The following is a 13912-nucleotide window of genomic DNA, read 5'->3' on the forward strand; positions in this document are numbered from 1 at the left end:
GACTTAAAACACCTTCTGTGACTCAAATCCGTATTTCTGGGTAAGTTTTATCATTAAAAAAACCCCAAAACTATGTAGTAATGGTCCTAAACTTCAATTTCAAGTAATGCCATTATACTGTCATGGACTGTTACTTTATTTCCAAAACCTGTTTCTTTCAAAAGTAAAGTTAGGCACTCCTAACTTAATGAAACTTCTACTCAGGCCCTAGTCAATTTTGGAAGCATTTCGTTTGTAAACTGTCTCTCACTCACACCTAGGCAGACGTGCGGGTAACCTTTTTGATTCCAGACTGGTGGGCTTTAGCTAGCAGTGGTAATTAATCAAAACAAGTGACTCTTACATGAATCCCAGCTACTGCCCAGCATCCTGCTGTGGCTGGTGACCAGCTGGGATCACTGACCATTTTCCCTACAGATAATGCTATGCACGTTCTCTTTGTCTCAGGCAACTCTCTTCTCCTCGTAAGCTTTTGTGACCTGATCAGTTATTCTTTTGAGTTACCTTTTACAAGAAGCAGAAAATATCTTCAGTATTGTTATATATGGGAAGACCTTGTCACGTGTTTCTGGGGAGGGAAGGAGTAGCAGAACCTGGGGAGCAGAAGGGACTGCCCTCTCAGTTGCCCGGGATGATGCGGTGATCTTGAAAATATTTTTCATATGCTTCTGGAAGCTCGCTTGTTGTCCAGCCCGAGTAGGTCGTTCGTCTGACCTTGCGGCTGAGGTGACTGCCGTGCTTACGTGAACGCCTCTGCTCTTTTCAAGGGTGCTGATGCATTTTGTTCGGGTTTATTTTCCTCAGCTAAAATAGCTGAAACTTTCCTTGGCCAGGTAACGAATCAAGGACTATTCGATTGCTCCTTTTAGTCCTGAGCCGACGCATAGGAAGCCGGTTGTGTCTCCGCTGTGACACAGCCCCTGCGCTGGCCTTTCTAGGACTGAGCTCTCCAAGCCTTTCCCTCGCGCGCTCAGGCAGTAATGGCTGCGTACGGCAGCTAACGCAGGGACGCGCTATGCAGAAACCGAGCACCAGGTATCGTTGGTTTCACCCTTTACGCTGACTTCTGTGCAGGAAATCTGTCTTGTAGGTCTGCGTGCTATTTCTTCCCAATGCCCAACAGGTCTTTTAAGTATTACGTCAAGCACCTTGATGCTCCATCAGGCTCACTCATCTTTATGTCTGTGCATTACTGCCTCTGCAGAGCTCTCCTTCCGCTGCTTCACAGTCCGGTTTGAATCTATCAGCGTATTCTGGAGACCATCAGGGCTTTGTGGAAGGCACAGAGTGGGTGTTGGCATGAAAGGAGACAAAGTCCTGAGGATTCAGAGACTAATACCTCATCTGAATTGCGTAGAGGATAATACATGTGTGCTACTCGCTGTAAGCTTTGCAGTTAGTGTATGGTTCCAGTTTTCACTGACATTTTTCCATTCCCTGCAAAAAATGCATAAACGGAGGCTGTGGGGTACGGTTTAGCAAGGCATTAAAGCTTGCATTTAATTAAGCTTTCTATGCATCAGTGACAAACCTGGGCTTTCAGAGCTGCACGTCTGGCTCTGACTTATCCTTGAGACATAAATCTCAGTGGTCTGTAGGATGCTCAAATAGAAGAGAAGATTAACTGAAGTGTTTTTTGCTTTTGGAACACAGTGTTTAATTGATGTCAAAATATCTTCTGTGTTGTGACTGGGTAAACCAATACTGTGGCATGAAAAGCCGATCAGCCCCGACTGCTTAGCCACTCGTGAGGCACACTTACCCCAAAACATTTGCAAGTAACAAGTTCAAATTGGTGACAGGTCTAAGAAGCCTGTTGGAGATGAGCGGGATGTTGGAATGAGTGAAGTTGCTTTTCTTTCATAAGACTTCAGTTACTGTGAGTTGAGCCGCTCGGGCTCGGAAGGAGATTCCCAGCATTTCGCGGGGCAGCGCTGGGAGCATGCACGCTCCGTCGGTCCTGCGAGCCCTGCCTGCCAAGCTGCAAAATGCTGCAGGCCTGCCGCTTTGCTAGGGGAGGAGCGCCCTCGGTGCTGCAAGTGTTCATCTGATGCGCAGTCGTGACGTATTAATCTATGTCAGTTTTAAATTGGTGTTGTGAAAGATTTTGGAGCAGAATTCATATCCCTTCTTCTCTCTCCTCTCGCATTTTGTAGCAGCGGAGGACAGTGCCCTCAGGTCTGGAGGAAACCTTCGAGCTTGGTGTTTTTGTTGTGCTTGCATAGCACAGGTGTTAACTGAGTTTGCCTGTTTTCACATTTCTGTTGACTCCGTGTATTGTGTCTTTGTCTCATTAACCCTCGCATCTGGCCACTTCAAGACTTCACATTTTTGTCAGCGCTGAGTTCCATTTGATCTATCCTTCCATTTTCTTGCTGACATCATGCTGGGAGTATTGCCAAAATGGCAGGCTTCTCTGCTCTCTTTTATTTTCATGAAGGTTTATACAAATGTTCACCCTTCATTCATATAGATAGGTTCTGAGAAACCGTAGCACAGGCTGCTCCATTGTGCATAACCACTGAGTAATTATGTGTGTTTGCTTTTGTGTTTGTTTCGACACTTAGCGAGGTTGTCAGCCCTGGTATTTTGGCACCTTTCCATCTGGAGATGCATGAGGTGTTGGGATGCTCGTTTTCTCGAGCTTTGTGGGAAGAGAGGCACAGACATCTCTAATTTCAGTGTCTCCCAAGATCATCTACGGAGGATTCTTTCTTTCAGAGAAGAATAACGCACTTCCTGTAACTGAAGTTCTCTGAAAAGCGCTACCCTCTGCATTGTCATCTTGGGCTTTATTGTCCTGGGAGCTGACAGTGGGATTATACAGTGAAAACAGAGCCTGGCCAAAAGCAGCCTCTGTGCGTGTATTCTGTTTCCCGCTATTGTGCGAGGTCAATGCAGTTTAAAACCAAAGCAACCCCTCCCTCCCTTCCCCCAAACCCGGACCAAAAAATATTAACAGACTTCAGACCCCTAGCTACTGGAAGAGTTCTCTGGGTTGGTGACTGCAGAGTCTGCTGTCTTCAACCATAACAAAACTCTGGTAATGCCTTTATACAGGGGGACTGAAGCTTTATTTTCGCTGTATATATGTATTTTCGCTTTCACAGTCTGCCTTGCATCAGGGGATCTAAATTTTAGGAGTTCGTGCCAGCACCGAGGTCACAGGGCACATCTGTAGTGAGTGCTACCTTGAGGTACTCTGACTACAAGTAATGTCATGCGAAGTGTAAAAGGCTTGCGGTACTGAGGTGGATTAAAAAGAAGCATAAAACTAATCAGCTATTCGCCTCAATGTTTTTAACCATTTTAACACTGATAGGGTAGATTTCCAAATGCTAAGCACTAATGCGTCAGGAAATCCCCCACCATTGGCATCAAGAGGTTACTGGTAACTGTAGAATTCTCAACATAGTTTGATTTCTTCTGTTTTTTTTAAATGCATTTAGCTCTGGCTTGAAAAAATATCCAGAGGGATCAGGAGTGGTGCAAACAGCAGCTGCTAATCCTCCAGTAGAGCCTAGTGTGGCAAAGAAAGGACCCGTTTCCATCTCTAATGTCAAAGACGAGATGTCAGCAGTACAGATAGAGCCCTCTGAGTCCCATCTTGAAAGAGCAGTAAGGGAGTCTGCTCTGAGACTGGCAGAAACGTCTGCGGAGAAGGTGGGCGCTGGAGGTGAAGCTACTGTGGCATCTATCAAATCCGCTGCTACCAAATCATCCGAAGCGAAGTCAGAAGAGGTGCCGCCTTCCAGTGTGGAGAAGGAAGAGGCAGTTAAAGATAATGCTGAACCAGAGTTGTCTGAATCTGCTGCTGTATCTGCTTCCAAGAAGGAAATTAGAGAGAAAGATGCAGAGTTGTCTGCTCGTGCCGTTGAACGACCGGAAGAATTGTCCGATGTGGGCAAGGCTGAAGATGTGCTGTCAGGTGGTGCCGTGAAGCCGGCAGCAGGGGATACGACAGGGGCTGTCCCTGAAGCGGTGACCCCTGATTCTGATGCAGCTTCAGTGGAGATGGTGTCATCTGTTGTCACACACACAAACAACAAGTTGGATGCTCCTGAAAAAAATACTGTTTCTGATGCTGTGAAAACCGAATGTAAAATGTTCATAACTCCAATAACAGAGAAGAAGCCTGTACTTAAAACTGGGGCGGGCATGGAGAAGAAACTGGGTGTAGCTGGAGCAGACAGAGAGATGAAACTAGAAGAGTCTGCGCTCAAAGCTGGAAGAGCTGTGGAGAACCCTGAAAAGCTTTTGGTCAAGACTGGGGCAGAGACGGAGAAGAAACTTGAAAAATCTATGATCAAAATCTGTGCTATGGAAAATGCTGCAAATGCTGTCAATGAGATCAACGAGGGAAGTTTAATCAAAGCCCATCAAAATAAAGGAACAGGACCAGCAAAAACTGATGAAACCCGCAAAGCAGTTCTGTTAAACTCCTCCCTCTCTGTCAAGGAATCTTCCTCTCTTGGTAAAATGATTTTAAAGGCAGTGGTGTCTCTTCCGGATATATCAAAGTCAAGGATTCCAGTGCGGAGAAATGAGCCTTCCCTGTGTAAAGGAGGGGAGCAGAAAGCTCCCTGGAAGCCTGAGACCCAGGGTGCAGCGGTGGAGAAGAAAATCGCATCAAAAGAAGAGGGTCATCCGCAACCTGGTAGCAGCCGATCAAGCCCGGGAGATGGCAGCGGCAAATGTAAAGTGAGCAGAAGTTCTGTTGTGGATGGAAAGGGAGGCAATGGGAGGAATTCATCTCAGCAAGAGAAGGACTCGCGAGTGGAATCTAGGGCTAGTTCAAAACAGTCTCAAGAGGGAGAGAGTAGATCATCCAGCATGAAGAAAGACAACAGCAGCAATAAGGTGAGGAGGGCAGGAAGGCCGGTTCAGTGTGCCTGATCAGTAACTAACTCCATGCTTCTCTCAGATGTTGAGTATGGGACGATGAGATTATGTTCCCCTTCCCTTTTCCATAAATCACTCAGCCGGTTTGGGCCAACAGACAAGTTGGAATAGCGAGATGGCGGGCAACCAGTTGCTTTTAGATGCAGTGTGTGCAACGCAAGTATGTAACTGGTTTGAAAATGCTACTCGGAAAAAATTGCAGGAAGGTATTTTTGAAGCGAGTCTTTATTGAGTGTCATAACTTTATGTTCTTGGATTAGTTCTGAATGGGAATTAATAAGCTTTCTGTCCTTTTGTGAGCTGATATTTGCTTTGTCAAGTCCTGCACAGACACTGGTTACTGAAAAGAGGCTACTAAGCAAGCTATTACCTGTGACTTGTTGCTAGAGACTGTATGCCTGGACTCTACCACTGACGGTTGGCTTAGTTCTGTATTTGCCAAGCATGTGATCAGAAGCAGCAGTCTGGACAACTTAAAAAAGTTCATTAAGGGAAAAAAATAGCTGATTTTTAAAATTATTTTTTCTCTTGTGGACAGGTTAGTTGGCTTAACTGATTCCGTGTGAACTTTTGTCCAATTTTGCAGGCTCCTGTTGGTGGCAATACTAAAACTTCAAAAAGTGGCACTAGCAGTAATGCAAAACAAAAGGAGGTAAGGATGTAACCGTAAACAAACTTAAAGTCAGATTGTCTTGAAAGCGTGTGTGTGTGTGTACTAAGAATTTTTTATGTCCTTCCCTAGGGAATTTTTTGTATTACTAGTTGTTACAGACTACGGGCATAAAGCTGTAAAGACAAGTAATTTGGAAGAGAAACTTAATTCAGGAAGTGAGTGTTAAGAGGAGGTGTTTTTTGGTCTCTGGATATCATTTGTTTGAGAAAGAGAGAATCAATTCATTGGATCCCCAGTTGCCTGCACAAGATCTTTATTCATCATCACACTTGTGAGAAGAGGAAGGCAGGCTGAAGTCTTCTGGCTCTTTATAAATGATTTTGTACAACAGGAGGTAGTCAGAACATCTCTATCCATGGTACCTCCTCCACGCAAAGATATTTCCAGTGGGTTGTTTTGCAAAGCAATGATTACTGTACATTTTTGGTGCAGTGATGGTTTGAAGAAGAGCTTGGGAGCCTAGAGGCTCAACTGCTCAGTCTGCATTTTTACAAGAAGGTTAAAAGAGATACCCTCTCTCTCTCTTAGATAGCTTGGGCTTTGGGAAAGAAAAACAGAAAGAAGGGAATAAAAATCCATATTGATGAGTTTGTAGAAGTAGGGTTACAGTATTAAATCAAAGATCTACCAGGTAAGTAGTGGGTCCCTATGGAAAAGGGATTTCTGAGATAAAGTTGGAGAACTGAATGCTTTTATAAATCTTTATCCACATAAACTTACTGCATCACCAGCGCAGTGTGTTTGTGAAGTTGATGGTAACAGAGAACGCTTTCACATCTGATGTTCCAGATGTGTTTGTTAATCCCCAAGAGGAAATTCTGCACCTCTTGAAAAAGGTTTTGTTATGTCTATTACTTCTTACACCTTTATTCTTCACTGTTATACAGCTGATGAGAACCAAGATCTGTGTTCTCCTTTTCACGGGAGAAAGAACACAGTAACGCTTGATTTCAGTTGAAATGTAACCAGATTCTTCCTTTCTTTTTCTTCACTGTGCCCACCTTGCATTAAGTATTCCTCAAGTTTCTGCATCAGAATGTGGGTGGAGGCACACATTATTCCTAGTATTTGTTAGCTTTTTAAAAAAGAAAGGGAAGAAAAGGCATGTAGCCTTTGAATTTCAGATTCCTTTTTCTGCTGGAGGATTGTTTTTAGTATTTCTTAGCTGCAGTCTTGCTCTGTAGAGAGGAAAATTCATCTTGCCTTGGCCTTAAGTTCTGCTTTGACAAGGGTTTTTTCACTCTTCTTGTGTTTGACACCGACCAGTATTTGATGGTAGGATGGAATATTTTGCAAAAATAAAAAAAAATTCAGGATTGTTCATTGAAGAAATTGAATACATAATTTGGGGTGCAATGGATATTTGGATGTGTTTTAATGTCTAAAATTAATTTATTGATTGACTTAAGTACCCATCTTATCCACCTTATCCTACCATCCTGATTATAAAAGTGTGGCTATTTTACAGTGAACAAAGTATAATGCTCTGTTCCAAAAACATGACCGCTGTCTATTCAAATAACCTAAAAGTAATTTGGGTTAACTCACTCTTTTATTAAATTCAACACTTATCCATACATCCTCCTCCAGATCTTCTCGGCTACATATGGCATTAAATTGCTGCTAATTCTTTCCAGTGGTCCTAGAATAAATTGTGTGAGCCCTGCTGGAAGCTGGCATGGTCAAACTGCGGGATAGGAGGAGTTTTAGATGCCAGACATGCTCCAGTAAGAGCATGCTGCTGACTGAGGAAAATTGGAAAGGGTCAGGCTCTGTCATCTTAAACATAAAAATACTGTAAGGCATTTGCTGGAAGGCTGGAGTTTGCCCCCTGGTCCCTAAGGAAAGGTGGCTGGCACAGGAGGAGCAGCAAGTCTGCCAGACGTCTGCGGGGCTAGTCAGACCTTAACAGAAAGGAGAAAATTACCTTCTTGTACGTGTTGGCTGAGGAGAAACAGAGGGAGGTTCCAGTACTGGGACCCCTTTCCTGGGCTGGAGCGTAGGGCCATCGGAGGACCTCTCTGAAACCGAGATGTTTGTTAGGAGATTGAAACCAAAGAGGCAAGATAAGACAGTGAGCAGTCATCAGGACACAGAATGACTTTGCTGGATCGAAACATCTAATGTAGTCTTCTGTTCGTAGCAGCGGCCAACAGCATACGCTTAGGGAAGAGAATGAGGTATGACACAAGATAATAGTGTTTTTTGAAGGATAATCTGGAGGTATTCGGATTTTCACTAGTCTTCCTGCAAGTGAGTGCAAAAATATACGTGAGTATTCAGGGCATTGGCCCAGTTCTTCTAATAGACAGAGATTTTGGCTGTTCATCTGCTGTGTTTCAAAAATGCGTTCAGTTTCTGAATTGAATCTGCTTACTTAACACAAATGCTGATAATGAAAACTCTTCCACATGAGACTGAAGGCCTGAAAATTGTTTTCTACCCTTAAGGCAAGTTGCATTTTTTTCCCCCTTCAGCCAGGTTCAGTGTGTAGATATTTTTCACTGGGCACCCTGTGGATGGAGGTGCTGGTGTCACTGGGTGAATGTTAAACTTTGTTATGTTCACATTTTTACACTTCCTAGGAAGAAGAGCTGTTTCCATTTAACCTGGATGAATTTGTTACTGTGGATGAGGTCGTAGAGGAAATCGAGTCTCCCGTTCAAACACGGCGAAACCCACTGAGGGGAAAGAGAAAAGATGGTGCTAAAACCAACTCCTCTTCTGAGCCTAGCTCTAAGAGAAGGAAAGGGAAAAGCTCCATAGCGCGCATTGCTGAAAGCGAACTCTCTTTTGTCACTCTGGATGAAATCGGTGAGGAGGAGGATGTGACTGCACAGCTAATGGGAGTCGCTAATTTAGAAGCGCTCAGTGACCCGCAGGGTCTGGTTGTAGTGGATGAAGTGGTGGAAGAGGAAGAACTTATGTCAGAAGCAGTAAAGGATCCGCAGTCGCTTGTTACTTTGGATGAGATATCCGAGCAGGAGGACCTTAGTTCTCATAAAGACATCCCTAGGTCAGTTTTTGAGGAGCAGGATCTGAAAGCCGAACCCTTGGTGACTGTAGATGAAATCGGCGAAGTGGAAGAGCTGCCTCTGAACGAGCCTGCGGACTTGAGTATTGAGGATGTGCTGAAGCAGAAGGAGGAGGATAAAGCGACTGCTGAGGATACTGGAGACTGTGCTTCCTCCCAGGTGCCTGACGATCCCAGTGCTTTAGTGACGGTAGATGAAATACAAGAGGACAATGAAGATAACCCTCTAGTGACTTTGGATGAAGTTAACGAAGATGAAGATGATTTTCTGGCTGATTTTGATCGTCTAAAAGAGGAACTGAACTTTGTTACAGTAGATGAAGTTGGAGAGGAGGATGAGGAAGAAGAAAATACTTTCCCAGGGAAAAATCTGAACGAGGATGATGATGATGAAGATATTGTTGCTGTTGCAGGACCAGAAGAAGAAGAAATTGCAGGACCAGAAGAGGAGGATATTGTTGCTGTTGCAGGACCAGAAGAAATGGAAATTCTAGGAGATATGAGTGCAGAAGAAGAAATTATTGCAATCTCAAAGTCAAAAGGTGAGGAACCTCTCAGAGTTTCTAGAGGGGAAATAGAAAATGAGATGCTTGTAATCAGTGCCACGCATAAAGAGATCCTTTTAGCAAATAGAGGAAACTGAAAAACCCCAAATCTTTGACAAAGTTAATGAAAGAGATGCTGGGGTAAAAAGGGAGACTGAGCGTGAACAACGGCCTGAAGGTAGGATGTTTTGTTAATGCGTTTTACAATGCATCTTTCTTTTGATGTGACATTAAGCTGCATATTGATTTGAAGTGTTCATTTGGTGTTTATGATGGCTAAAATTGGGGAAAATACCGCTTTTAATGCAAGGCCTGGTAAACTACCCAACACAGATGATTTATAGCCTGTAATTACAGGGCCAAACCTCATTAGGTTGAGTCCAGTGAAACAGACACACCGATACAAAGATGTAACAGCTTCCAGGCTGGATCTAGAGGGAAAAATGTAGAAGAACATCTGTAGCGTGGAATCAGCGAAGAGTTAAGAAAGGCTAACGGAGAGCCAAGGAGGGAGCTATATATAACCAACACACAAGAAGAGTTTTGGCCAGAGCGTGGGTGAAGGCTCTGTGTGATGCAGCCCACTACTCTCGAGTTTTCTTTCTGTCTCTGCTGATGCAGCTGAGCTCTGACGCAGCACCTTTTGTTCTAGTGTTTTGGAAGAGCTTTTCTCCTCTCTCACGCTCGTCGTGGAGCAGAGGCAACCTGAGTAGTGCAGATCTGGAGGAGCTGCAGAAGCAGCAGATACCTTGCTTAAAACAGAGTATTTTAAACTTCGGTTTCTATAAACATTCGGAAGGGGATTAGTTGTGACTCTGTACACACCCAAAAATATTTAAATGTTATATATTGTTTTAATCTTGTTAGTGTTATAGAACAGAAGCTTCCCCATGATTAATAAAAGCATTTACTGAAAATGCAAAATATTTTCTATGTTCTATTAGCAAGTTAACTCTAAAAAGACCTCTTAAGATATCCAAGCCCTTGAGTTGATTTCTAATCTAACTGGTAGTGACAAATTATAATAAATGTATTTGATAGACAGTAAATAAGTGATTTTAGTTCCTTTCTGTATAGTAAAAACCTCAGGCAAAAGAGGTAGGTTTAGGAAAGGCCTAGTTCCTCCGGAGTTTGAGAAGTTTCCTAGCAAACTAGGAAACAGTTTATTGATTGCCTCAGGCCAACAGTTCAAAGGAGACGGTCAAACCGCAGCTGGTGAAGAGCCACGTGGCAAATCTGAAACTTGGTGTGTTGGTGGTGCGGTGAGGTACTCGCAATCTGCTGAAGCGTCTAGGGGATGCAGGAGCGATGCTGTCTGTTGCGTTCCTTCGACAGCTTCCTGGTTTTTGTTATTGAGGGAAGGGATCTATTGCGTTAACCTTGTTTAGGACATACTGGCATATAGGTTATTTGAACATCGAATTAGAAAGAAAACAGGTATTTTTGACGTGTGACTCTTCACCTGCCAGTTGGACTGCTTTGGTAGTCTAAAAACCAAACACCTTGTTTATCTTGTAATAGAAGAGACTCTGTCAGACTCCTTGTCTGCAGAAAAATCTTAAAATACTGATTTTGATCTTTCCTTAGAGCTGGTTAATCCGATAACATATTCGGTAGGCTCTGACTGGTTCTGTAATGAAGCTGAAATACTGCTGTTGGACCTCGAGCTAGATTAATTCAAGAAAGCTTGGTAGCTTGTATTATAAAGAAGTTGAGATTTTTGCGATCATAATCGCAACGTTGGTTTGAAGCTGCTGATAAGAGCTGTAGAGGAAGGCAGCGGAGAGCGGCGGTGGTCCCTCTGTGACGAGTGCCGTGTGGTCAAGAGCACTTTTGGAGTCATTCACCGCGGCACCGGGGCTGGATTTGGAAGTCTCGCTCGTGGGATTGATGTCAGGAGCTCCTGAGAATTGCTCTATGGAAAGACCAAACCGGTAGTAGAAAACAGCCAGGACCATACGGATCGTGTTTGTTTCAAGCAGTCACGAGCCATTACGCTAGATATAGAAAACCTTTAAACGAGCGGGTACCTTTGTTTAACGTGCATTTATGGCCTCCAGTAGATCAGCTGGGATCAGGCGATAAAGAACCAGAGTCTAAGCGGAGGAAAATGGGTTCTTCAGATGCATCGAAGACGCAGAGTACCGCAAAAGGTAAAGACAAAAAAGCCCACCCCAAGTGCTCTGTACTTTTCTTGCTGGAAGACAGCTTTCTTGCCCGTTTGAAAATGCCTCCTTTGCCTCATTACCACATCTAACTGTGAAGTCATGGCCCGTAATTTGTATTTTTATCTTGGCTCCTACAAATGCATGCTTAACAAGTTTCTGCTGTTGGCTTAATAGCAGCAGCAAAGTTGAAAGTTCTTTTTTTCCAAAAATTTAATTTACAAATATAGGCTAATTTACTTATAATTAGCACAATGCAGTGTAATATCTACCTGCTGTTGTAATCCTGTTACGAGTTTTATTACCAACTTTCTCTCAATGTATAGAAATGAGGGAACAGCTTACATGGTTTTAAAAATGTGTGCGTGTATATATTCCAAGATCCTCATCTAAAATACTTTCATATAAAACTACTGATAACACTTGAACTGTAAAAGAAGTTGCTAGGAAAGTACGGATCCTTGCCTGATGGCTTGTGTAATAGTCTCTGTGACAGAAAATGCTTGCGTAACATACTGCAGGACAGAGGTTAAACTTGGCAGATGAGTTGTATATAAAATACTTTAAGGCCAAAAGACGCTGGGGTAGTTGCAGCGAGCTTCAGATCCAGAAGGTCAGTCGTCCTCCTCACAGAAAAGTATGTGGTGTTCTCTGTTTATTGGAAGTAGGGCGGGTGACCAGCTCGGATTAGAAGCCTAATTTTTTGAACACTGAAAAAATGTAACTAGTTTCCTTCCAGTAATAACAAATTCTACAGATTTGGCGAAAGGAATCTGATTTTTAATTTTTTTTTTAAAGCTGTGTTTTGTTCATGTTAATGTGTGCTGTCTCTTCAGATTTGGATTACCTAGTTCCGAAGGCAGGCTTTTTCTGTCAGATCTGCTCGCTGTTCTACGCAGATGAAACGTCTGTGAAAAACCACTGCAAGACACCACTTCATCAGCAAAACATGGAGGTAATGCTGAGGCTTCTCACAACACACAGGGGTGAAAAGAATATCGTTCTAAAAATGTTTGCTTTAACGAGCGCTAGTAATTTCCTCGTGGCATAGGGAGCTCATGTTAATACTTCAAGGGGTTTTAGTTTTAAACTCGGACAGATAGTGTTAAATCATGCAAGCTCGTTGCCTACGTAAAGCCTTCCTTACCTAGGAAGGCGTGGGAATAGCTGTTGTCTTCCTTTCATTTTTAAGAAGTGATTTTTAAAAACTATGCAGTGATGTGTCCGAAAGCATGGTTTTGTCAGATTTCCTGGCTTGCCGAAGCTGCAGACTGGCTAAAATGTCTTGCAGATACAAAATGACCAAAAGGTCAGTCTGGCAGCCAGAGACCTTTGGGGTCAACCCCCCCCAGCAGTACCCCTTGCCCCGTGCACCCGGCCGCAGGGACACGGCGTGTGCCAGCTGGGGGAGGAGGCAGCCCCGTCCCGTGCTGATGTAGGGGTAGAAAACTGGGAAGAAACTATCGACGTAGACTTCTGTAAGGTGGGCGTAATGAATACACAGCCGTGGTGAATATTGAATTACTACTTTAGATTTCATGACCAGTCACAGGTCGCTGTCATCATGTGAACTCCTGATATTTAATATTTTGCCGTATGCCCTGTAAAAATTCCCCTTGGGAGCTTCACCACTTGGTGACTCTGTGTGTGTGCCAGTTTGTGAGCAAAACTTTTGAGTGTTTTTTGGTACAGATCACACATTACAGTATAAGGATTGGCCGATGCGTTTATGAAACCTGCACTGTTTTTAAAGCATGATCTTGTCGCGGACTGAGGCATAACACAGTGGTATCTTTTCACTGGTACCCTTATTTCTACAGAAATTCATGGCCAAGCAGAAGGGTGAGCGTAACGATGGGGAAGAGCGGAGTTCAAGGTGATCGGAGGAAAGAAGAATTCTTTCAGTGAATTAAACTTAGGGTCCAGTCGATTTTGTGTATTTTGTTATGATTTAATTTGTAATTTTGTTTCAGAACAAGCATTCACGTTGTATAAATTTGAGCTCAGTATAGAGAGACTAAAAGAAAAACGTATCGTGGCTTTGATTTGTATATCAAATCATCTGCCTTGGAAGAGACTTCTTTTACAAGCGTCGACATGAAATAAATGTTCTTACTGTATAGTTACCACCAGCGGATTGTGTTTGGTGTGATTTATTGTGTTTCGTTAACTCTCTGGATCACAGTAGAGACTAGGAGGGGATTCCTTCCAGAGATCTCTCTGGTGCCGCTTTGCAGAGCTCTCAGCAGGTGGAATTTCACTTGCTACATATGCTCCATGCTGCCCCGAAGCAGTGACCCTCACGGTAAAGGTTGCGGTGATCCTGTGGATTATTACGCTCCGTTTTCCTGTGGCCTCTGCAGTCCCCGGGTAGTCTCAGGAAGATAACGCCGGGGCCGTCGAGGGGAGCGAAGCCTATCCCAGCACTGCGTTAGCGTGCCTGTAGTTACTGCGGTCAGCCAGGGAGGTCACTGTCCCTTGCTGTTTCACCTTGGTGACCGAGTATGCTTGTTTATTTTGGGTTGTTTTTCCCTAGTTTGTTCCAGTCTGTAGGTCAGAGCCTGTGGAGCACTCAGCAGTGTGGCTGAACTTC

The 13912-nt window shown here is 43.7% G+C and overlaps 1 protein-coding gene across 10 annotated transcripts in view; it reads left to right on the plus strand.

Moving 5' to 3' along the window:
- The window catches only part of ZNF638 (zinc finger protein 638), a 59932-nt gene extending 46481 nt beyond the window's left edge, over positions 1-13451 (plus strand). For 2 of the 10 annotated variants that reach the window (XM_075148328.1, XM_075148326.1), the window contains 6 exons: positions 3450-4860; positions 5489-5554; positions 8161-9151; positions 11215-11307; positions 12156-12274; positions 13140-13451. In XM_075148328.1, the coding sequence (XP_075004429.1) occupies positions 3450-4860; positions 5489-5554; positions 8161-9151; positions 11215-11307; positions 12156-12274; positions 13140-13199 (2740 nt within the window). In that variant the 3' untranslated portion in view covers positions 13200-13451. The other 8 variants (XM_075148327.1, XM_075148329.1, XM_075148325.1 and 5 more) reach the window with 6 other exon arrangements.
- Positions 13452-13912: the final 461 nt, after the last annotated feature.

Source organism: Calonectris borealis, chromosome 4 (genome assembly GCF_964195595.1).
Source record: "Calonectris borealis chromosome 4, bCalBor7.hap1.2, whole genome shotgun sequence".
NCBI lineage: Eukaryota > Metazoa > Chordata > Aves > Procellariiformes > Procellariidae > Calonectris > Calonectris borealis.